The sequence below is a fragment of the Oryctolagus cuniculus genome, chromosome 1 (genome assembly GCF_051225735.1).
Source record: "Oryctolagus cuniculus isolate XC-2025 breed Fujian yellow rabbit chromosome 1, ASM5122573v1, whole genome shotgun sequence".
Lineage (NCBI taxonomy): Eukaryota > Metazoa > Chordata > Mammalia > Lagomorpha > Leporidae > Oryctolagus > Oryctolagus cuniculus.
This window is the reverse complement of record NC_142867.1, coordinates 235,036,589-235,060,719: the sequence shown is the minus strand read 5'-3', so window position 1 is coordinate 235,060,719 and position 24,131 is coordinate 235,036,589. Positions and strand designations below refer to the sequence as shown.

At 58.5% G+C, this 24,131-nt stretch overlaps 1 protein-coding gene across 1 annotated transcript in view; it reads right to left on the bottom strand.

Annotated features, from left to right (window-relative positions):
- CFAP77 (cilia and flagella associated protein 77) overlaps positions 1-24,131 on the bottom strand; it is a 139,013-nt gene that overhangs the window by 50,806 nt on the left and 64,076 nt on the right. Inside the window, exons 2-3 of the mRNA XM_070058346.2 lie at positions 7,684-7,783; positions 7,008-7,236 (exon numbers count right to left, since the gene is read on the bottom strand). Of these exons, the coding sequence (XP_069914447.1) occupies positions 7,008-7,236; positions 7,684-7,783 (329 nt within the window). The remainder of the gene's footprint in view (positions 1-7,007; positions 7,237-7,683; positions 7,784-24,131) is intronic.

Genomic DNA, 24,131 nt, shown 5'->3' with positions numbered 1-24,131 from the left:
GCTGCTAACAGCAACCTAATGCAGCATTTTCATTTCTGCGCAATTAATGTTAATGTCTGCTACGAAAATTGTCATTAAATACCATTTTAAAATCCATTCAATTTGCATATGCAAAGCCCATTTCCCATCGCAGAGGATGCGGCCAGCACTCCATCACGGCTTCTCCCCGGGACCGCGGCGGCTCTGGTTTACGGCGGTGGCAGATTTTATATGGAGGTCCCAGTGCTAATGGATGTCCTTGGCGACCCCAGGCGTGATGCGATGGAGACCGCAGCCCCTGGCAACAGAAGCCAGGCCTTTGCACGGCCCCAGGGTCCCCAGGAGGCAGAGAGCGGGGACAGGGAGCCGGCCAGCCCGGCGCTAGACCTGGCTCCGGCACAGCTTGCCGGTGTGACCTTGAGAAGCTCTGGTCACCTTTCTGAACCTCTTTTGCACCCCCTCTTTTTTTTTAAGACTTATTTATTTTATTTAAAAGGCTGAGTTAGAGAAGGAGAGACACATAGAGAGAGGTCTTCCATCTGCTTGTTCACTCCCCAAATACAGCAATGGCCAGGGCTGAGCCAGGCAGGAGCCAGGAGCCAGGAGCTTCATCTGGGTCTCCCACGTGGGTGCAGGGTCCAAGCACTTGGGCCGTCTTCCACTGCTCTCCCAGGTGCATTAGTAGGGAGCTGGATCAGAAGCAGAGCAGCTGGGACTCAAACTGGTGCCCACATAGGATTCCAGCACTGCAGGTGGCAGCTTTACCCAGCACGCCACAGCACTGGCCCCTCCCCACCCCCCCCTTTTTTTTTTTGACAGGCAGAGTGGACAGTGAGAGAGAGAGAGAGACAGAGAGAAAGGTCTTCCTTTGCCGTTGGTTCACCCTCCAATGGCCACTGCGGCCGGCGCACCGTGCTGATCCGAAGGCAGGAGCCAGGTGCTTCTCCTGGTCTCCCATGGGGTGCAGGGCCCAAGCACTTGGGCCATCCTCCACTGCACTCCCGGGCCACAGCAGAGAGCTGGCCTGGAAGAGGGGCAACCGAGACAGAATCTGGCGCCCCGACCGGGCTAGAACCCGGTGTGCCAGCGCCGCTAGGCGGAGGATTAGCCTATTGAGCCGCGGCGCCGGCCCCCTCTCCCTTTTTAAATAAAGGGTTCTGACCAGGTGACTGCTAATGCTCTAATGTTTCATGTTTTTAAATACAAGCATCCTGGGCTGAGAATCCACACCCAGCCCTGCCTTGAAGAACTTGTGTGAGCTTGGGGAGGTCTGTCAGCCTCCCTCCACCTCTACCTCCGGGGAACGAGACAGGAACCTGCCCACGCACTACATGGGGTTCTCCTGACCACAAACTGAAATTGGCGTGGGGCTCTACAGCCTAGCCAGGGAGCAAGAACGAACTCTGAAGACAGATCGCTGGGTTGCTGGTGGAACCCATTTTTTGCACAGGAAAAATGGAAGCTTCGAGGAAGGAAGTGACAGGGAGACTTGGGGACGAAGGTGGAACTGGCAGCCCAGGCTGACCCCTGGCCCCGGGGCTGCCTCTGACACCAGGCTGCCTTGGAGACACCTGGTCACCAGCTAATGGAGTCGTCTGGTGCACCGTGTGGGCTCCCTCTTCCTCTCCTCCCTGGGTAGTGTGCAGGAAGGGGGCAGTGGGGCCCGCATTTGGTGCAATGTCTAGGACGCCACTGGGACACCCACATCCCATACGCAAGTGTGTGGGTTCAAGTCCAAGATCAACCCCCGACCCCAGCTTCTGGCTGTTGCAGTAGGCGATGGCTCAAGTGAGTGGGTCACTGCCGCCCATGTGGGAGACCCGGACTGAGGTCCAGACTCCTGGCTTTGGTACAGCCCAGCTGTTGTGTGAACCAGCAGGTGAGTGGGAGATCTCTGTCTATCTGCCGAGAGAGAGAGAGAGAGAGAGAGAGAGAGAGAGAGAAACAGTGAAGGAGGGCTACAGAGGAGGAGCCAGATCACGCAGCAAGGCTGAGGGGAGGCATGACTGGGGCTGACTTGGGCATGATTTCAGGGGTGGCGGAAGGATGGGAACGAGCCCCATCTTTCCCATGCGTCTCTGGTGGCACGGTCCAGGCTCGAGGGTCTGATGAACAGAAAGGCAACTCTGGTGGCAGGGGGATGCTTTGTGTCTACTGGGGGGAGGGGCTGGCCACGGGGAGGACGCTGAGCTGCACTGTGGAGAGTGAGCAGGCTTTCCCAGGCAGGGCGGTGAGAAAAGGCAGAGACGAAAGCCTACAGGAGCATGGGGGCCCCATCCCCAGTAAATGAGACCCATGACTGCCACGTGGTCTGGAAGTGCCCACATCAGGGTACAGCCCCAAAGCAAGGACTGGGACAGAGAGTTGTATGCCCAAGTTCAAGTTCATAGCAGCATCGTGGACAACTGAAATGTGGGGACCACACAACGACCCATGAGGGATGAGTGGGGAGACGCACTGTGGTGTGCCTGCAGTGGGATAGTACTCAGACCCAAACAGGCACAAACTGCTGCCACACGCTCCCACACGCATGTACCTGGAGGACATCATGGTTAAAAAAAATGAGCTGAGACAACAGGGCAACTGTAGGATTCCCTCTCTAAAAGGTTTCTGGAAGCATCAACTTTGTAGAAACACAATGTAGATGCTGGCTATCAAGAGCCGAGGCGGGCAGTGGGGAGTCCCTGTTAACTGGGAAGAGAAGGAAGCTGGGAGGTGGGTGGTGGTGACGGCTGCAGGCAACGTGTCCTTAACACGGTTTAGGTGGTAAAGGCCACACTATTGGGGCCACCGCTGTGGTGCAGTAGGTTAATCCTCCACCTGTGGCGCCGGCATCCCATATGGGCACTGGTTCAAGTCCCAGCTGCTCCGCTTCCAACCCAGCTCTCTGCTATGGCCCGGGAAAGCAGTAGAAGATGGCCCAAGTCCTTGGGCCCGGCACCTACGTGGGAGACTGGGAAGAAGCTCCTGGCTCCTGCTGATCAGCCCAGCTCCGGCCACTGCGGCTATCTGGGGAGTGAACCAGCGGAAGGAAGACCTTTCTCTCTGTCTCTCCCTCTCACTGTTTGTAACTCTACCTCTCAGATAAATAAATAAAATATTTTTTAAAAAAAGGCTATGCTATGTGCATCTTATCACAATAGAAACATTGGGAAAAAATAATAAAGAAGGAACGACAGAAAAAAACAGTGTGGTGGAAGATTCAAAGGAAGGTCCCCGCCTGGGCACAGGGGCGGGTCCAGGCACAGGGGAGGGCCCGGACACGGGGGAGGGTCCAGGCATGGGGAGGGTCCAGACACGGGGGAGGGTCCAGGTATGGGGAGGGTCCAGGCACGGGGCGGGTCCAGGCATGGGGAGGGTCCAGACACGGGGGAGGGTCCAGGTATGGGGAGGGTCCAGGCACGGGGAGGGTCCAGACACGGGGGAGGGTCCAGGCATGGGGCGGGTCCAGGTACAGGGAGGGTCCAGACACGGGGGAGGGTCCAGGTATGGGGAGGGTCCAGGCATGGGGCGGGTCCAGGCATGAGGCGGGTCCAGGCACGGGGCGGGTCCAGGCACAGGGGAGGGTCCAGGCACAGGGGAGGGTCCAGGCACGGGGCGGGTCCAGGCACAGGGGCGTTGGAGGACAGGTCACACACACACACACGTGGGCTCCTGTGGCTCTGGAGGAGGGCAGAGCAGCCACACCGATGGCTGAGCCGCCGGAGGGCACTCAAGGTCACTTTTACAATGATCAGTTTGTGCTGTGACGTGGCAGGTCAGGAAGCCCTGTCGCCGTGGCTTTTGCTGTTTCTCCCTGCTGGCATGCAGTATCAGGACCCTCCTGGGAACAGAACCAGGGTCTCTGCGTGCACCCCGACCGCCAGCAGCCCCTGTGAACCGTGGGGGTTGATTTCACCCCTGACTTCGGGGAGGAGCCAGACTCGGGCCTGGCCAATCAGACGGCGTAGATTCCCCTGGCCTCAGCACTTGGCTCAGAGGCAGACGTGTGACCCAGGCCTGGCCAGTCAGTGTATTTCACAAACCTTAGCCACAGGGGTTGGTCAGGCACAGGGACTTGACCCCCAGCTGGACCAAAGGATCTCACAGGGAGGGCATTTGCAGTCCCTTGAGTCACAGAGAGAATTAGGAGGCAACGGCTTCGACCATTCTGCCAGACGAGGGAGAAGCTTGTGAGAGAACGAAGCCCACGCCGGCACGCACAGCCAAGACCTGGAGATGCCGAGGACATCACCGGCTGCCTGGACCCAGCTGTGCCTGAAGCTCTCCTTTGGGTTTTTCCAACAGGTGAGCCAGTGAATTCCCCTCTAGAAATGTTTGGGCAGCTGGAGACGGCTTTTGAGAGCAGGCAGTCACATTCGTCACGCACGCCGGGGGTGGGACACGGGTGCCAGGCCTGACTCAGGATGGCCCGGCCTGGGTCACGTGTTGGCCTCCAGGAGGAGGGCGCCCTGCGTGGGGCAGGCCACGGGAGCATGTCCCTAACTGCACAGCTGTCGGCTGGGGTCCATCTGACTTAACCTGGGCATCAGGGATGTGAATCCGCTAGTGGCATGGCTGGTGCCAGTTCTGGAAGAGGGAGAGTGGTTAGCGGGTCCGGGCAGAGACTCAGGCAGGAGGACCTGGGGCATGGACGGGGGAACACAGCTCTCCGAGTCCGTGCCGGTGCTGCCCTGCCCTGCCAGTTTGAGGAGCTGTGGGGCTGCAGCAGCAGTAACCAACCGCCCGGGCCTGGGCTCCTCGTGTCCGCCCTGCTAGGCTCACGGCATGGAGGTCGGCGGGGGAGACACAGACCCATGCCCCCTGTGGTGGCTGAAAGCCAGGACCACTCAGAACAGGAGCCCTCTGGGTGCCAGGCAGACAAAGGCACATGCAAAAGTTTATGGAGGAGCCGGAGCTGTGGTGTGGCTGGTTAAACCACCGCCCCCAATGCCATCATCCCACACGGGCACTGGTTTGAGTCCCGGCTGCTCCACTTCTGATCCAGCTCCCTGCTAATGCACCTGGGAAAACAGCAGAGGATGGCCCAAGTGCTTGGGCCCCTGCACCCACTCGGGAGACCTGGATGGACTTCCTGGCTTCTGCCTTCTGCTTGGCCCAGCCCCGGCATTGCTGCCATCTGGGGAGAGAACCAGCAGATGGAGACCTCTCTCTGTCTCACTCTCCCTGCAACTCTGCTTTCAAATAAATAAAAGAAATCTTTAAAAAATGTTCACAGAAAGGCACCCAGGCAATTAAGAAGTGGGGTTTGAGTTTTTGCCTCAGTTCCCAACGCAGTTTGGTTGGTGAACGTACACTCTCTCCACTACACTGAGTTCCAAGCTCCTGCATACATCTGCTTTTTTTTTTTTTTTTTAAGATTTATTTTATTTATTTGAAAGAAAGAGAGAGAGAGAGAGAGAGAGAGAGAGATCTTCCAAAAGTCAGGACTGGGTCAGGCTGAAGCCAGGAGCCAGGAGACTCTTCCGGGTCTCCCACGTGGGCTCAAGGGCCAAGCATCTGGGGCAGCTTCCACTGCTTTCCCAACCATTATCAGGGAGCTGGATGAGAAGTGGAGCAGCTGGGACTTGAACCGGCACCCAGATGGGATGCTGGCACTGCAGGCGGAGGCTTAAGCTTCTATGCCACAGTGCCAGCCCTCAATAAACAATATATTCGCTGCTTGTGAAAAACAAAAAGAGGCACCCGGTGCCTTGGCTCACTAGGCTAATCCTCCACCTTGTGGCGCCGGCACCCCAGGTTCTAGTCCCGGTTGGGGCGTCAGATTCTGTACCGGTTGCTCCTCTTCCAGGCCAGCTCTCTGCTGTGGCCCGGGAGAGCAGTGGAGGATGGCCCAAGTGCTTGGGCCCTGCACCCCATGGGAGACCAGGAGAGGCACTTGGCTCCTGGCTTCGGATTGGCGTAGCACCGGCTGTAGTGGCCATTTGGGGGGTGAACCAACGGAAAAGGAAGACCTTTCTCTCCGTCTCTCTCTCTCTCACTGTCTAACTCTGCCTGTCAAAAAAGAAAAAAGAAAAAAAAAGAAAAAGAAAAAAAAAGAAAAACAAAAAGAAGATACATTTATTTTGGTGCCAAAAAATGTTGAAATCAATGCATAGTCTTTGCATAACATGCATTTTCCCTGAACTTTTTGAAAACGCCTTGTGTGTATGCACTTCAATATTTTTGGCTCCAAAATAAACATCTTTTTTAAAAAAATTATTTATGTATTTATTTGCGAGGCAGAGTGAAAGGGACAGAGACACACACACTCCTTCATCTGCTGGTTCGCCCCCAGCTGTCTGCGAGTCTGTGCTAGGCCAGGCTGAAGGCCAGAGCCAGGGGCTCCAGCTGGGCCTCCCGGTGAGGGACGGGGACCCAGGGACTGGGCCACCACCTGCTGCCTCCCAGGATGCGTCAGCAGGGAGCTGGGTGGGAGGAGTGAGGAGTGGGGACTGGAACCGGAACCTTTCAGATGGGGTAGGGGATCCCAAGGGAACCTTATCCACAGCGCCCGCGCCCACCCCAGTGTGTTCTCTAACCTCAGGACCCGGGAACTCCGGGAAGTACCTCCGTCTTCCGAGGCGTTATCAGATCGGCAGTCACACAAGTGTTTACGATTGCAAAATTTCACGAGAAGCCTGAACATTTCACAGTTTGTACACTTTACCATGTATTAAACCTCAATAATAATAATAATAAACTTTAAAAAATGTTAACACGCATCAGTCACTGCCTATGTCCCAAGCCCTGTGCTGTGGCTTTTGTGTGCACCACGTCACTGAGATCTCGGCACCACCGTGAAGCAGGTCCCGTCATTGTCCCCACTCTACGGATGCAGAAGCTGTGCCAGAGGCCGGGTCAGCCCCGGCTGCAGAGTCACCGGGCAAGCGCTGGCCTTCCGTACCCGGGACAGCACAGGTGCCGAGGACACAGAGGAGTCCCCGCAAATGCTTAGAGATGACAGGAAGTGGTGGCCAGTGCGCAGCCCCGGGGTGCGGCCAGCAGGGCACTGTCTCCACCTCATCCCCCGCCCACCTGTGCCTTACCGTGCCCGGATCCCGAATGTCATGTTCGGAGGCAGGGAGGGCGGCTCCTTCTTCAGGCGCCGGTCGTCCTGGTCGCTGATGCGGATGTCGTTGAGCTGCCGGTACAGGAAGTTCTCGCGGGCGGTCACCAGGCCGGCCTTCACCGCCCCGCGGTTCATGGCCACGTAGTTGCGGGTCAGCTCGTGGGGGCAGGTGGGCTGCTGCTTAAACACATCCCAGTGGCCGATGGCTGAGGGAAGAGGAGACAGAACTGGGGCCGTGGGCAGCCTGGGAGGGAAGTCCCCCACGGCATGACTGGGAAGACACAGGGCTCCCCAAACCTGCAGCCTGCAATGGGGTGTGGGGGAGCAGCCCTGCCCAGCCCCTGCAAAGTTCTGTGGCCTGGAGGGCAGAACTGGGGTTCCCAGGAATTCCAGAGGCTGCCTGGGGAACCTTCCATGGGGCCAGGGTCCCCTGGCTTTTGACACGCTCTGGGCGAGCGGGGCCTCCTCTGATCCTGGCTGGATGGCACAGTCTAGCCAGCCCACCCACCCTGCTGAGTTCCCCGCTGTGGCCGAGCCTAGGGTTTTACAGTCAGCTGACCCGGCTGGTGGCTTCCACCCGGGGGTCTTCTCTGGCCCCCGACAGCCTCCCGTGCACGCCTCAGCCCCCTCGAGCTCTGAGCTCGCTCGCTCACCTTCCGGCACCCCGCCGTCCAGGCCCCGGACGTAGAGCCCATAGTTGAAATTGACGCCGGGCAGACTGCAGCTTCTTTCCCGGGGCTTGCCCAGCTCAGCCTGCGGGGAGGACAAAGGCAGAGCTGAGGCCCAGCCAGCAGGGAGGCGCCCCCGCCTCCTTTGCCCCAGGCCCTGTGCTTGAGGACGGCTGGGCCAGGAGAACCAGGCGGCATCATGTAAGGAACGGGCTGAGCGCCGAGCAGAGCCCTGCCTGGCTTGAGCTGGAAGCATCGTCGGGGAGGAGGCGTCTTTCCCACCTGACTTGCTTCCTGCCACAGCCAGCTCCAACCGTGGTCTCTGGAGCCCAGGGGGACACTGATTCGCCCCTGCAGGGCGGAGACCTGGTGACAGCACTGACTGTCACCCCCTCGTCGGCTGGGCACCTGCTCCGCCCTCTGGGTCTCTGGGGAATCCCTCCTTGCCTCCCCAGAAGGGGTCTGTGTGAGCAAACCAGCTTTATTACCTCCCACATGAACCTCCCATTCTGCAGATGTGGAAAACTGAGACTTTGAGCAGCAGACATATGGCTGCAGCTCCTAAGGGATGGGGCAGGACACCATGTGGGAGTGGCCTGTGGGCTGGAGCTCTTGGTCCCCCCCGTCCAGAGCCTTGCCTCAGAAAGCAGCTCACCAAGTCAGCCAGCGCTGTGGCACAGCTGGTTAAGCCTCCACCTGCAGCACCGGCATCCCATATGGGTGCCAGCTTGAGTCCTGGCTGCTCCACTTCTGATCCAGGTCCCTGCTAATGCGCCTGGGAAAACACATTCACTGTGTTCACTCCCCAAATGGCCACAACAGCCAGGGCTGGGCCAGACCTCCATCTGGGTCTCCCACGTGGGTACAGGGGCCCAAGCTCTTGGGCCATCTTCTGCTGCCTTCCAGAGAGCATTGGCAGAGACGTGGATGGGAAATGGAGCAGCCAGGACCCAAACTGGCACTCACAAGGCAGTGGCTTAACCCCAGCCCCTCACCACGTGCCTTCTGGGGAACACACACGTGCAGCCCCTGCGGCCTGCTGGGAGACTGTCCTGCTTCCTGTCTCACAGCAGCCAAGTGTCTCTTCCTCTCCGTTCCCATCGCTAACCCCAGGCTTGGAGCAGGGCCTGGGGCCTGTGCTGGATGCTTGCTTCGCATTCCTGCCACGCCACTCACTCTGGGCTGCACAGAGTCTGGCCTCATTTGTTCATGACAATGATCCGGCCTCTCTGGTGACTGCTGGGCGAGCCTTGTTCAGGGCAGGTGCAGCTGGGCAGACACCCAGCTGGCAGCGGACGGACAGACAGACTCGGGAGCTGGCTGCCACCCTCAGGCTGCGGGGGAGGGAGTGGGCAGGCACCTCAGTCTCTGGGCTTTTGAATCAGTGACTGCCAGAGCCTTCGATTGCAAAGATTGTTCCCTGAGAGTTGTGCTCCCGTTTGCATTTCACAACTATTTACTTTGTACCTACGCTGCACCACGCAGTTCTAAGGTAAATGAAGCAGACACAGGCCCTGCCCTTCATAAGATCTATTATCTTGCAAAAAGGACAGTCAAGGAGACAGTCAAGTGAACTGGGGGTGTGATGACGGAAGTACGGAGTGCCCCTAGCTCTAAAAATCTGTGAATCCACACAGAGAAAGAAGGTATTTGCAAAACGTGTATCTGACAAATGATTTGTACCTATCCTATATAAAGAGCTGCTACAAATCAGTAAGAAAAAGGTACACAGTCTTATAGGAAATGAGCGAAAGACTTGAACAGGCATTTCATTAAGAGGAAGTCCAAACGACCGAGAGCCTGGTGTCATGGTGCTCGGTCTCTGGGAAGCCCGAAGTCAGAGCTCTTGCTGTTGGTGAGGACGCGGAGTGACCGGAAGATTCATGAATGTGTGGGGGTGTGACTGGACACAACCGCTGTGAGGAGGTGGCAGTGCCTATGGGAGCCGAACACCTGCCTTGCCTGTAACCCAACCATTCCCTCGAGATGATGCCAGCATCCACCCAGAAACACCCCAAGAATGCTCGCAGCAGCTCACTCAAGTCAGCCCAGAACTGGAAACAGCCATGACAGGTGGAGAAGAGCTGTCATATTCAGACTCATGGTGCTCTCCAACCACAGGCAGTTCTATCCCCCATGGGGGGAGACCCACGGCCATGCCTGCACAGTTTTGGTGGCTGCAGGTTGGGCGACTGTGCTCCTCTCTCTCCAGTGGGAAGAGGCTGCTCCCCCCCCCCACCAGAAGCATACACGCACAACCAAGAGCCATGGATGCCCACAGTGCCCACGGAGACCATGAAGCCCTGAGAATAAATGAACCACTCCCGAGGCAATGGCGCGAGCGTCCTCACATGGGTAACAAACACGGGGGAGGTTCAGGCCCAGTGTAGCCCATCTCTGGGTTCAGAAGCCGGGGGCGTGGCTTCTCTTGGGCGGGGTGGGGACTGGAGGCACTGCCCGGGCTCCAGGGGCACCGGCCATGGTGCTCGCCGACCTGACCAGGGGGCCTTTGCATGGCACTGGCGTCCTGCCCCTGCCCTCCCGCAGAGGACGGCGGTCATCCTGCCCTGTGCACACACGGAGGGAGCAATGGGCCCACGGCCCCTGTGGGGGAGACCAGCTGCCTGCGGGAACTGGGTAAGCATAAGCAACGGACCAACGGTACCCCAGCCACAGCAACCGGTTTTTAACTTCCCAGAGCATTCTCTGGGCTGAGCTTCTGAGCTAGGGAGTCACATCCTGAGAGCCCGCGGAACACAAGGGTGCCTCGTCCCTCCCTCCAGTGTGTCGCCTCGGGGCACGGAGCCGACACCCCCAGCAGAAGTCAGCCAGGAAGCAGGTTGGGCGATCCGAGAAGCCCTGCCTACTCCTGAGCCTGACACTCAAAGGTATCACAGAGGCTGCCTTTCAGAAGCCCCAGGGATCCCGGGGCTGTCCCCGGTGCAGCTCCGGGAATCCTCCGTTACCTGCTGCTGGCTTCCACCTGTCCCCGGATACGCCAGCGCGGCCACTGGCCCCGAGTTCTTTAGGCTTAGGTATATCTCGAGCCCCTTGGGTCATAGGTGAGTGCCCTAGAGGGGCAGCAGCGTCAGTCATGGCCAGCCCAGCCACACAGTGAGAGGCACCAGCCGGACCACGGCCAGCCCAGCCACACAGTGAGAGGCACCAGCCGGACCACGGCCAGCCCAGCCACACAGTGAGAGGCACCAGCCGGACCACGGCCAGCCCAGCCACACAGTGAGAGGCACCAGCTGGACCACGGCCAGCCCAGCCACACAGTGAGAGGGACCAGCCGGACCATGGCCAGCCCACCCACACAGTGAGAGGCACCAGCTGGACCACGGCCAGCCCAGCCACACAGTGAGAGGCACCAGCCGGACCATGGCCAGCCCACCCACACAGTGAGAGGGACCAGCTGGACCACGGCCAGCCCACCCACACAGTGAGAGGGACCAGCTGGACCACGGCCAGCCCAGCCACACAGTGAGAGGGACCAGCCGGACCACGCCACCCACATTTGCTGCCAGGCCGACCATAGCGCCCATGTGCTGGGCCCGCCCGCTGCTGCCCGGGCTTCAGACGGCCCTACAAAGAGGGTTACTAGCGTGCCTGTCTGACAGCTGAGGAGGCCTGGAGCGCTTGGGGTCGTGCACAGCGGGTAAAGCAGCCGCCTACGATACCGGAATCCCATATGGGTGCAGTTTGAGTCCTGGCTGCTCCACTTCTGATGCAGCCATTTGGGGAGTGAACCAGTGGAAGGAAGCCTGCTCTCTGCCCTTCAAAGCCAAAAAAAAAAAAAAAAAAAAAAAAGCTGGTGAGTGGCCAAGGCAGGATTTGAACCCATGTCTAATTCTACCCGGTCCGGGCCTCTTCATTACTGTTTGTTTTTAAGATTTACTTATTTATTTGAAAGGCAGAGTTACAGAGAGCAACAGAGATCTTCCAACCACTGGTTCACTCCTAAATGGCCTCAACGGCCAGGGCTATGCCAGGATGAAGCCAGGAGCTTCTTCCAGGTCTCCTGCATGAAGACCCCCACACACAGCTGTAGGAGAAGATCTGTGCACACGGGGCTGGCATTGTGGTGCGGTATCCTACACAGGAGCGCCAGTTCATGTCCCAGCTGCTCCACTTCCCACCCAGCTCCCTGCCAATGTGCCTAGGAAAGCAGTGGAAGATGGCCAAGCATTTGGGGCCCAAGCATTTGGGCCATCCTCCATGGTTTTCCTAGGCCATTAGTAAGGAGCTGGATTGGAAGCAGAGCAGCTGGGACTCGAACCAGCGCCCCATATGGGATGCCTGCACTGCAGGTGGAGGCTTAGCCTGCTTTGCCACAGTGCCAGCCCTACTGCTGATGGTTTTGCATAAACTACCTGAGATTGTTCATCGTCTTCCTGCGCACAAATAATTTTTTTTGAGGATTTATTTTATTTATTTGAAAGACAGAGTTACAGAGAGAGGTAGAGGCAGAGAGAGAGGTCTTCCTTCCATTGGTTCACTCCCCAGATGGCTGCAACAGCCGGAGCTGTTCCGATCCGGAGCCAGGAGCCAGGAGCTTCTTCCGGGTCTCCCATGCAGGTGCAGGGGCCCAAGGACTTGGGCCATCCTCCACTGCTTTCCCAGGCCACAGCAGAGAGCTGGATCAGAAGAGGAGCAGCCAGGACTAGAAACGATGCCCATATGGGATGCTGGCGCTTCAGGCCAGGGCTTTAACCCACTGCACCGCAGCACTGGTCCCACAAATAATTTTTAAGAGTAATTTTGTTTATTTAAAAAGCAGAGTGGGCTGCCACCGCGGCTCAACAGGCTAATCCTCCGTCTAGCGGCGCTGGCACACTGGGTTCTAGTCCCGGTTGGGGCCCCAGATTCTGTCCCGGTTGCACCCCTTCTAGGCCAGCTCTCTGCTATGGCCCGGGAGTGCAGTGGAGGATGGCCCAAGTACTTGGGCCCTGCACCCCATGGGAGACCAGGAGAAGCACCTGGCTCCTGCCTTCGGATCAGCGCGGTGCACCGGTCATAGCGCACCGGCTGCGGCGGCCATCGGAGGGTGAACCAATGGCAAAAAGGAAGACCTTTCTCTCTCTCTCTCTCTCACTGTCCACTCCGCCTGTCAAAAAAAAAAAAAAAAAAAAAAAAAAAAAAAAAAAAAAAGCAGAGTGAGAGAGAAGGAGAGAAACAGAGAGAGATCTTCCATCCACTGGTTCACTCCTCAAATGGCTGCAACAGCCAGGGATGGGCCAGGCCAAAGCCAGGACCCAGGACCCAGGAACTCCATCCGATTGTCCTGTGCGGGTGGCAGGGGCCCAAGCACTTGGGCCATCTTCCACTGCTTTCCTAGGCACATGGCAGGGAGCTGGCTGGGAAGTGGAGCAGCTGGGACATGAACTAGCGCTCCTGTGTAGGATACCGCACCACAATGCCAGCCCCGTGTGCACAGATCTCCTACAGCTGTGTGTGGGGGTCTTCATGCTCCCTCTAGGACCCAGCACAGCACCCCACACCAGGATAACCCCCGGCAAACGCTGCTGTTGGACATGAAGCAGGGTATAGGAAAGAGTCGGCACCAGAGAACATTCTAGAACCGAAATGGCCGGGACACAGGACCACTAAGTCTCGGCTGGGTCTGGGCAAAGTAAGGGAAAAAGAAGGGGTAACACAGACCCGGGGCTGGCGCCGTGGGAGGAGCCAAACCACAGAGATTACAGAGGGGCAGCCAGGGAGGGCAGGAGAGCCAGGGGTGTGGGGGAACTCACGGGGGGCACTGACCCCAGCCCCTCCCCCAACTTGTCGGGGAGGGGGCAGGTGAGGCATGCATAGGAACTACCCGAGACCAGCTGCCACCAGAGTGCCAGGGAGCGGGGGCCTGGCGGTCACGGGCTTTTCCACGGGGCTGTGGCTCGAGTGTCGCCTTCACGTTTGTGGGAAACGCCACCCCTGTGCCACGGTCGGACAGGGTGTGGCCGTTAGGGTAGGGGGCTGCATCGTGACAGCAGGGCCCGCCTCTGTGAGCGGGCGCGGGCTCGGGGTCTTTGTAAACAGGCTGGAAGGAGGGAGTCTGCCCCCTTCTTGCCCATGAGCCTCCCACCACATGAGGACATGGCCTTCGTTTCCCACTGCGGACACAGCAGCACGCACCGTCCTGGACGCGGAGCCCTGGCCCCACCTGACAGACAGGCCAGTGGAGCCATGGTCCTGGACTCCCAGGCCCCAGAGCTGGCAGAAGCACGTTTCTGTCCTTCGCAGACTGCTCAGTCGCAGGTGTGACATTGCAGCAGCCCGTGGGAACCTCATGCTGACATCGACAGGTGAGACTCAGGCACAAACCTCGGATTCGGTGGGACATCCAGGTCCCCAGGCAGCTCCCAGCCCCCGCCAGCCCATGATAGACACTCGTCAAGGCTGGAATGTGCAAAGGCCCTGGGGCAGATGGCAGGCACCAGATGCTGGGCCACGTGGAGCGTAGAGCACCTTCCCCGTGTGGGCATCCATCCCTTAGCACTGCCATGCTGTCTTTACTGCCCCTCCGTGCGGCAGGTTTCTCAGTCTACAGATAAGAAGGCAGAAGCGGAAAGAACTCCGCACTTGCCCCGACCCACCCTGGCGGTAAGCGGGAGAGCAGGGGCTCAGCTCAACCTCTCAGGCACCCCTACCCTGCACTGAGCCCACGGCGGTCCCTCACCTCTCATGTCAACACCGCTCAGGCAGGCCACGTTGTCCCCATTGCGTGGGTGGGAAATCGGGGCTCAGAAAGGGAAGGGACCCAGGAGCCCTCGTGGGCCCTCAAAATCCTTGCGTTTCTCACTTCTCACGGCTGAAGTTTTGAGACGTCTTGGGCAGAATTCCCAGGGGCTTTTCAGAGGCACAGCAGGGAACCGTGGACTCCTGGGAGCCGTTCAGACCCGGCCCAGCAGCCAGAAGCCCGTGGCCGAGGCGTCAGAATCCAGAGGCGGATGTGGGAGCAAAACCCTAGCTGGAACCCGCCCGCCCGCCCTCCCCTGCCTTCCCCCGACTCTCCCCTGTCACCGAGGGGCTTGGCTGGAACACGGCGCAGGGTGACAGCTGTCCCCATCAGCAGACAGCTTCATTAAACCTCATTAAGATGTCAGCCCTCTCCGCCTGATTCCCCATCTCTCAACTCTAATTACAACCCTCTCTCGCCCCGTCCCAGGGGGTCTCGGCTCCTCCGGGCTCTCCCGCAGCAGCGGCAGCTCCCTCCACTCCCCACCAGGAAGGGCCGGGCCCTGGAACCATACCCGGGGCCTGGAGGGCCCCCGCAGAGCAGCCAGACCCCAGTGTGAGAACCACGAGAGCTTCCGGGGGCGGGGGCAGGGACCAGCAGCGTTCCCTCCTGGGCCCTGGGAACCAAGGTCCCTGGTCCTACCACCTGCCCGCACCCCGTCTCCACGGACAACTCCTTCCAGACAAGTGACCCAGCCTCCTGGCTCAAGTCTGATCATTCCCCACCCAATGCACACTTTTTTTCCCCTCTTAAGCGGCCCCCGTTCTGCACTACAGAGGTGAGAACAGGTGCTTGGGCGGCCCGCACTGGCTCTCACGCTGGACAACCCCGACGGTCCTTTCTAGAAGGGCCAGTTTCCTGCCGGGGAGCTCCGTGCCCAGGTTCTAGGCTTTTCTTACCCGTTCACTCCCTCGCCAGCCAGCTCCTCGGCGGAATCTGTCACTCCCCACTTGCCCGTAACCACACACAGCTTAGCTCATTAACCCTCAGGCCCTACATCTGAATTAAGTGAACGTTTAAAGTTCCACAGTTGAAAAGCCACCACTTGCTTTCCCGCATTCGATCAAAGCACAGTTACGGGAAATCCCACGGTTATTGCTTGGTAGTTATTAAATAAATACCGAGGACACGGCTGCAGCCACGCAGCCAGCCGCGGGCGCACCCGGACCACGGCGCTCAGGGAGGGGGAGATCATTATTGTAAAACAACTTAAGATCCTCGAATGAAAAGCACAATATAAATGCAAATTGTGATCGTTATTAGCAGAGAGGATATTTATTTATTTCCATAATGAGAGCCTCAGATAAACAATCGTGTAAAATAAGGTGTATTATGCATCAGCGGACGCGGGCGCCGCTCGGCAGCCGGCTCCTTTGAACCAACCTCGCTGTCTGAGTGGCAGCTGAACACCGAATAATGATACTAAAACGCCCCCGGTGAGAGGGCCACATCCGAATGTGATCAAAGGTGTGTAAGATAAAGTCAAGTGCAAGAATCCACAGCATGACCGCTGTTATGGCCAGGCTGTTTGTCTTTGGTTGGTTGTTTCGTTTTGTTTTGGGTTTTCTTTTTTAATGCAATGCTAAACGTGCTGAAGGAAACCCAGCCACGTGACAGCACGGTAGAGGGTGTGTGGTTGGAGACAGGCGGCGCCTTCCTTTGGGTACCAAGATTTTCACTTTCCAGCGGGAAAAAAGGCACAGAGCCGGGTTAAATGATTCACTTTCATTTCCTGTTTTCAGAAGTCCCCAGAAGGCTCTTCTGTGCCACTGTGAGTCCTGTGAGTTTGCAGGAGCACTTCAAAAGGCCTGGGGAGGGAGGCAGTGCAGGCGCTGTGGGGAGTCAGGTACAGCCACCGCCCGCGACACCGACACCGGCATCCCATGGGGGCGCCAGTTCATGTCCCGGCTGCTCCACTTCCGATCGGGCTCCCTGCTAACGCACCTGGGAAAGCAGCGGAGGACGGCCCAGTGTTTGGGCCCCTGCACCCACGTGGGAGACCTGGAAGAAGCTCCTGGCTTTGCCCCGGTCGTTGCAGCCATTTGGAGAGTGAAACAACAGACGGAAGACCTCTCTCTGTCCCCCCTCTCTGTAACTCTGCCTTTCAAATACATCTGTTCTTTTTTTAAAGGCCTGTGGGAAATGCAATTAAACGATGTTTGCTTTAGTGCAACAGCTTTTTTAATCCACGTGTAATCTTTTCATAATATGCATTTCCATAAACTTTTAAAAAATTTATTTATTTATTTAGAAAGCAGAGTGCCAGAGAGAGAGAGAGAGAGAGAGATCTTCCATCTGCTGGTTCACCCCCACATGGCCACACGGCAGGGCTGAGCCAGGAGCCGGGAACTCCACCTGTGCCTCCCACATGGGTGCAGGGGCCCAAGCACTTGAGCCAACATCTGCTGACTTCCAGGCGCGTTAGCAGGGAGCTGGATGGGAAGCAGAGCAGCCCGACGGGAACAGGCGCTCCAATATGGAATGTCAGCGTCCCAAGAGGGGGCTTAGCCGGCTGTACCACAGCGCCAGCCCCCATGTGAGCTTCTGAGGGTGGATCCAAAGTGTCTGCGGCAAAATCAACTTTAAATTCCACTTTCCATGAACTGTGTGGGGAGAGGCGGCCTGGAGGGGGCAGCTGCGGGCCCACAGGGAGGAGACGGGTCACGGCCTGGGAATTTCGTCACGTGGAACCGAGCTCCCATCCGAGCTCGGCCACCACCCCCACCCCCCACCACCACCCCGCCGAGTGATCTTGGGCAGGTCACTTGTCTTCTCTGGACCCTTTTCCCACTTGTCCAAGCTCGCAAGGCTGCATGTAGGGTAATTCCTGGCACCCGGCCTGCAAGGCACACTCAGGACCGGGTGGCTTCTGTCCCTGCTGTGGCCCCTGCCGGCCTCAGTAGCGTGGCTCTGCAGCTCAGGGTCCAGGGCCACCTGGACAAAGGGGACTTTCTCCGGCCCCTCTCGGGCCTGTCCTGCCTCTGTGTTTGGTCCTGGTTCCCATGGCCCGGGGCTGCCTGGGTTTTGCTGCCTGCCTGGTTCTTCCCTGTTCCTTGGGGCAGCCGGGTCTGCCTTCCTGTGGCCGCCGGCTTGGATCTCGCCGCTGATGTATGGCCCTCGCTGTCGCGGTCATGGCGACAGGGCCCCTAGCGTTCCCGCCCCTCCCCCTCGACAGCTTGAAGTCAGCTCCTTCATTTGCATTTACATGATCTCGCTGTGCAGCTTATGAGATCGAGAGATTTATTTGCTACTTAGCTTGATGTTTGATTACACTCGGAGAAGGCGGCGGCGGGCGGCAAAGTGCACGGATGCATCCATGCGGAGCCGCGGCCTCTGGGGGCCGGTAACTCAGCAGCTCTGTTCAGGTGGATGAGGGGAACCACAGCGCCCTGCAGAAAGGCAAGCCGGGAAGCCATGCCCTGCTCTGGGTGTCTTTTGTGAAAAGCAATAAAAGCTGGCCGGAGTCTCCGAGAGTAGGAAGCGCCCCAAGTCACTTCTCCTCCGGTGCAGACACAGAAGTTCCCAGCAGAGGCGGCGCATCCTCTGCAGCCAGGCTCCCGCTGACCGTCCAGCGAGCACCGCCCTGCCAGTGACGCCTGCGTGGGCCTGACCTGGCCGCTCAGACCATCTGAATACCAAGTTCCTTGTTTTGTAAAATGGGGACGCGGTGCCCCCCGCTGAGATCTGTGACTGAGGTGGCCACAGACCGAGTGCCCGGTAAGCAGGAGCCGTAAGCGAGCCCCGGGCGTACCGCCACTCAGGGCCCTGCTCTGCACCACCCCTGGCATCCCATAGACGTCCGCTGGGGGCGCCACCAGGCCGGGTTGCATTCCGGCCCCTGCTGTGCGCAGCCAGGGAGTGCTGGAGGGCCGGAGCCTGGCAGGGTGAGGAGCGGAGATCGGCCACTGCCAGCCTACCCCCTGCCACATTCCAGATCCGAATGGAACCATTTGCTCCCGGGCACAACAGCTGAGTGATTAAGAAATGGGAGCCACGGCCAAGTCGGAGCTGGGATTCCGGCCGCTCAGATCCGTGCCTTCAGCAAGTTACTCAACACCCGAGCCTCAGTTTCCCCACCTATAGAATGGGTGTGACGAGGGTGCCCAGCGCAGAGGGCTGGTGGAGCCATTCATCTCGCAGAGGGCCTGGAGGGGTCGTAACAAAAAGCAGTCACAGGAGCCAGGGGCTGTCACCAGACTCCCCCAGCTCCGAATGAGCAGCAGTTCTGTCTGCATGCACAGAGGACCCGTTGCACAGCTAACACGTCTGTTTGACAGCCCCAGAGTTAACCTCCCAGGGCCAGCGGTGCGGTGCACTGGGCGAAGCTGCCTCCTCCAACGCCAGCCTCCCACAGGGGCACCAGTTTGTGTCCTGACTGCTGCACCTCTGATCCAGCTCCCTGCTAGTGGCCTGAAATGCTCCAAGTGCTGCCTGCCACTCACACGGGTGACCGGGATGAAGCTCCTGGCTCCTGGCTTTAGCCTGGTCCAACCCTGGCTGTTGCGGCCATCTGGGGAGGGAACCAGTGGATAGAAGATCTCTCTCTCTCTCTTTCTCTCTCTCTCTCTCTTTCTCTCCCTCTCTCTATAGCTCTCACTTTCAAATAAATAAGCAAATTTGCGCCGGTCTGAAGCCAGGAAGCAGGAGCTTCTTCCGGGTCTCCCACGCGGGTGCAGGGCCCAAGCACTTGGGCCATCTTCCACTGCCTTCCCAGGCCATAGCAGAGAGCTGGATCAGAAGTGGAACAGCCAGGACTTGAACCAGTGTGCATTCGGGATGCCGGCCCTGCAGGCGGCGGCTTTACCTGCTACGCTACAGCGCCGGCCCCAACAAGCAAATCTTTAACGGAGAGGCTCCCCCTACGACCCAGCGATTCTGCTCCTAGGTACACACCCGAAAGAACTGAAAACAGGTGTTCAGACAAATACGTACATGTGTGTGTTCACGGCAGTATCACTCACAACGACCACAAGGAGGAGGAGGAGAACGTGTTCTGTCCACACAAGAGAACGTTCTTCAGGGAGGAATAAGGTGTTGACCCCGTTACCACATGGGTGGACCCTAAAACACGCTAAGGGAAAGAAGCCAGGCAGGTGCGCAAGGCCACAGGTGGCGCCGAATCCTTGGCTACACCAAGCCCAGAATGGGGGCTGTGCAGAGGGAGAAAGCAGGCAGGCGGGGGCCACCGGGGAAGGGTGTGTCCCTTGGCGGGGGTGTCCTGAGACCGGGAAAGGGGGCATGGGAACACAGTGCGTGCCACTGAGCTGTCCTCTTAGCAAGGGCTGGCGGCTCATCCCGTGTGAATGTCACCACTGGAGGGACACACGGTGGCTCCCGCTCCTCTGTCTTACGGCTGGGAGGTGGGGAAGCCCGTGACACGAGGGACCTGAGGTCCAGCAGCAGGACAGCAGCTCAGGAGGAAGGGAGACTTGGGCTGGGCCGGAGTCTGAAGGTCATCTCGCCCAGGGCACGCTGCTCGCTGCTCGGACGGTGGAAGCTGGTGGGGGCGTGTGTGAGGGGCAGCCTTGCTGGGTGGCCGGTGTGGGCAACCGAGCGCCCCGCCCCCTGTGCCTCACCCTGCCCGTCCCAGGGGCCCCCACGGAGCACTGCGATCTCACCCAGGGGTCCCTCACCCAGCCTGGGCCCCCTGCGGTGTGTGCTGTCCTGGGGGAAGGAGTGTCTCCCACTCAGACAATGGTGAGGAGCGGCTTCTATGTCTTTGAAGAGAATGAGTCTCGTGGCCACGGGATTGAGACTGGACGTCGGAGGCCAGGGGCCAGGGTGAGGGTCCCTCCCGCCAGCCCCCTCCAGCCTGGCGCCGCTTCAGCCAAGGAGGCGGCAACTTGCAGCCCGCTTTGATGTGGCGAGGAGCGGGGAGTGAAAAAGAGCCCCCCACCCCGATACCCCACCCCACCCCCACGGCGGGCCGGCGGCGTGAGGGACAAACGCCACAGCCACCCAGTCACTCAGTCGGTTCAGCCGCCAAGGGCCACAGCCAGCGGCCCCCAGGGTGAGCCGATTTCAGAAGGAGGCCTCCCTATGAAAAGGGAAGGGGAAAGACAAACAAAGCAGGAAGAAAGAAAGGGAGACGCCGAGAATGATCTGTGTACTTTGTCAAAACTTAAAACAGAAATCAAAGGGAAGCTGAACTGTTTTAAGTTTTGACAGCCGCAGGACCGCGCTGTTTGGTTGCTCTATTTATGTTTTCCTTTTCTTGATGGATTCATTGAGAGTCGCATCGTGTAATCGGGAAGAAAAATGTTCCGTGTCCCCCCACCCCCGCAGAGCCTTGTTCCTTCCCGAGAGCAGATGAAAACGCCAGCTCCAGGGACTTCTGTTTTGATGTGTATTTCATAATCTCTCATTGATTGTAAGTTTTATTTCCATGTCAATAAAAAAAAGTGGTATTGTAATAAATGAGTAGGAGTTTAACACAAAATGGCGGCTGACCTGTCAGCGCCTAGCAGGGGTGTAGAGGAGCAGGAAGTGGCTTTAGAAGGAGGCGTCTTAATAAGGCCCGGGGTCCACTGGGGACAGGAGCCAGGGGCTGCGGATGCCAGCTCCAAGCTGGGAGGCTGCGGGCTGGGTCCTCCCGCCCCTCCTCCCGGCAGCCTGGGGGGCTGGAGCTCAGCGGTGACATTTTGGGGGAACCTCAGCAGGCTTCCCCTCCCCCAGTGGCAGTGGAGGCGGCAGCAGCCAGTGACAGGCGCCTGTATGTCGGTGCCTTGAATAGAGAGGGGCGGGAGGGGCAGAGGGAGGGGTTCAAGGATTTGGGGGCACATCAAGACACAAGATGCAAACACACAGCTGGCTGGATTGGGGGGAATTTGGACAACGTGGCAGGAGAGGGGGCACTGTCCAGAGAGGGGGGACGAGGGCACCCTGGGGGAGACCGGGCCAGGCCAGGGAGCTGCCAGAGCTGTGGCCGTGTGGGTCTGGCAGTGCTAGGTCTCCGTCCTGTTCATGCAGCCAAGAGTGGCAAAGTTTTGTGAGGTACGCAAAACAGGCGGGTCCTGAATGGCTGAAAATCTGCTTTTTTGGGCTGTTGTTAATGACTTTATTTATTTATTTATTTTTGAAAGGCAGACTTACGGAGAAAGAGAGAGATTGATCTTCATTCGCTGGTTCATTCCCCAAACGGTTACAATGGCTGGGGCTGTGCTGGGTGGCTGGGGCTATGCCAGGAGCCCAGAGCTTCTTCTGAGTCTCCCACATGGGTGGCAGGGGTCCAAGCACTTGGGCCATCTTCCGATTCTTTCCCTGGCACATTAGCAGGGAGCTCGATCGGAAGTGGAGCAGCCGGGTCTTCAACCAGAGGCGTATGGGATGGCGGCGGCGCAGGCATCAGCTTAACCCTCTGTGCCACAGCGCCGGTCCCTTGGGCTGTTTTCTTAAAGCAATTGGATATGTAAAGATTTGGAGCCTGAGCTGTTGTGTTAAGGTCTCGGCGGGTGGTAAAAAGCCCCCTTCCCATACAGCAGTGGTCTGTGGCTCCCTCCCAGGCCTGCGCCACCCAGGGCAGCTGCTCTAGAACCAAGTCTGGAATCTGTTCCCAGGTTCTCCCGGGAAAGCCCTGTCCACTGTGGGCCCCAAGGAAGGTCGGATGGAGCAGGAGCAGCAGAACCAGGCGACTTCCTGCCTCGTGACTACGGCAGGTGCCAGCAGCCTCGGGGGTGGAAGACTGGAGGCTAATGGGGAGGACAGTCCAGGGGGGCAGCCCGGAAGAGGCTCCCTCACCTATTCTCTGGCCTCACAGCTCCTACCTGCCCCAGAGGGCTGAGGCAACTGACCCCAAGGGCCCCTTCCGGCCCTGGTGTTCTCTTTCTGGGGCACGTCCAGCTCCCTAACACCTCAATCCACGTCATCTGGATCCCCGACTTCTCGGTCTGTGTCATCCGGATCCGCATCATCTCAATCCATGTTATCCCGGTCCCCGTCATCCCAATCCGGCTCATCTGGATCCCCCACTTCTCAATCCACTCGGTCACCTGCTTTGGCTCAGGAAAGCAGAGCCACACAGCAAGACGGCTTTGGAGTATGCCTGATCTGGGCTCCCATGTCAACCCACCCGCTTGTTAGCCGTGTGACTTTGGGCGAGGACCTCACCAGCCAATTCCTGGGTTGGTGTCAGGTAAGAATCCTCGGTGGCCCTGGCACAGTAGGCCACACCAATATCTTTGGCAAGAATGAGTGGCAACTGTCACTAGAGTTGACGTCACCTGTCCCACCTCCACCCACCCCATCCCCTAGAGACCAGCTCCTGTCCACTTGTCCACACGCTTTCAACCAGAACAACCCTCCTGCACACCCTGTCGACCCCTGGGGGAAGCATCCGGGGGTCGGGGTGTGTGGGTGGGTGGGTGTGTGGTCTTCAGGAGGCTAAGCTGCACCAGGTACCAGGAATGGGAATATTTGAGGAACGCCCTAATCAAGGCCTTGACCAACCAACACGCACGCAGCAGCCCGCGAGGCCCTCCTCTGTGCAACTCCTGTCTGCGGGCCTGGAAGCGGGAACTGCTGTGGCCCTGTGGTCGGGAGGGGAGCGTGGGTACAGGAGAGAGCTGAGCGCCAGGGAGGGTGGGACCGTGCATGGAGGGAGGGTGGGGGGAAGCATCACTACACTGTTAAGTCTGTACCTATGACATACGTGGAACGTGTTCACCTTATACCAATAAAAAAAATTAAGAAATAGATCTGAGCTCCCGGAAGGCGGCTGCGGCAGGTGCCGAGAAGGGGACGGGGCTGTATGGCCGTCATGGCTGCCTGTGAGCCGTGTGCGCTCGGCTCTCCGTCTGGGAAGTGACCAAGCTCCACGCTGCGCCTACGCCTACAGTGGATCGTTAAAGAATTAAAAGTGAGAACACCCCATGGTGAGAGGGCTCCGCTGATGCTCCTGAACCAACTTACAAGACAGACAGATCTGGTGCGGCCGAATAATTTTCCTCCTCTCTGCACAAAATCAGGAATGCCGGTCAGACGCGCCACGGCTGCCGTGAGCGCAAGCAAACCGGTACAGACCAGCCTGTAATTACCAAAATAGAAAGAGAACGGCGTTTTGTACTGAATGACAAGCTGCTGAGCGGAAATCTAATTTGGTCTAATTAAGCAGCCTTTTGTGAGGATTTGTCTTCAGATGAAAAGCGGGAGCCAAAGAGATCTAAATGCAAATGAACTCCAGCATTTTGGTTTTAAAGGGCCAGGCGGAGGAGAGGCCTGCTCTGTGCAAGTCCTCTTGGCTCACCCTGGGGCCACACAGGGCCCCCTCTGCCTCGCACTTGCCTTACCCATCATGCTGTTTGTTTTGTTTTGTTTGACAGGACACCGCGTGCCACCGACAGGACTGTTGGGTGCAAATCTGATTTTGCCCAAAGTATGAAAAGCCACAGAGGGTTGGGGTGGGGGTGCTCACTGGAGGATTTGGCTCCTTTTCCCTGAGAACGTGCTTTCGCAAGTCTGCAGGGCTGAAAACACACTCAGCGCCGTCGGCACTGGCAGCAACGGCGGGACCGATCCCGTGCCTCGGTTTCCCTGGGGGGCAGCCTGTCTAGAGGCTTGAGGCTGAGGAGCCCAGCTTTCCCTCCGGGTCACAGGCTCGGGCATCTGACCCAGGGAGTCTCTGTGTCGACTCGCCCCAAACTCAGACGCAGGTGTGAGCCCTCCAGGGGTCCCCAAGACCACTCTCGGCTCCAGTAAT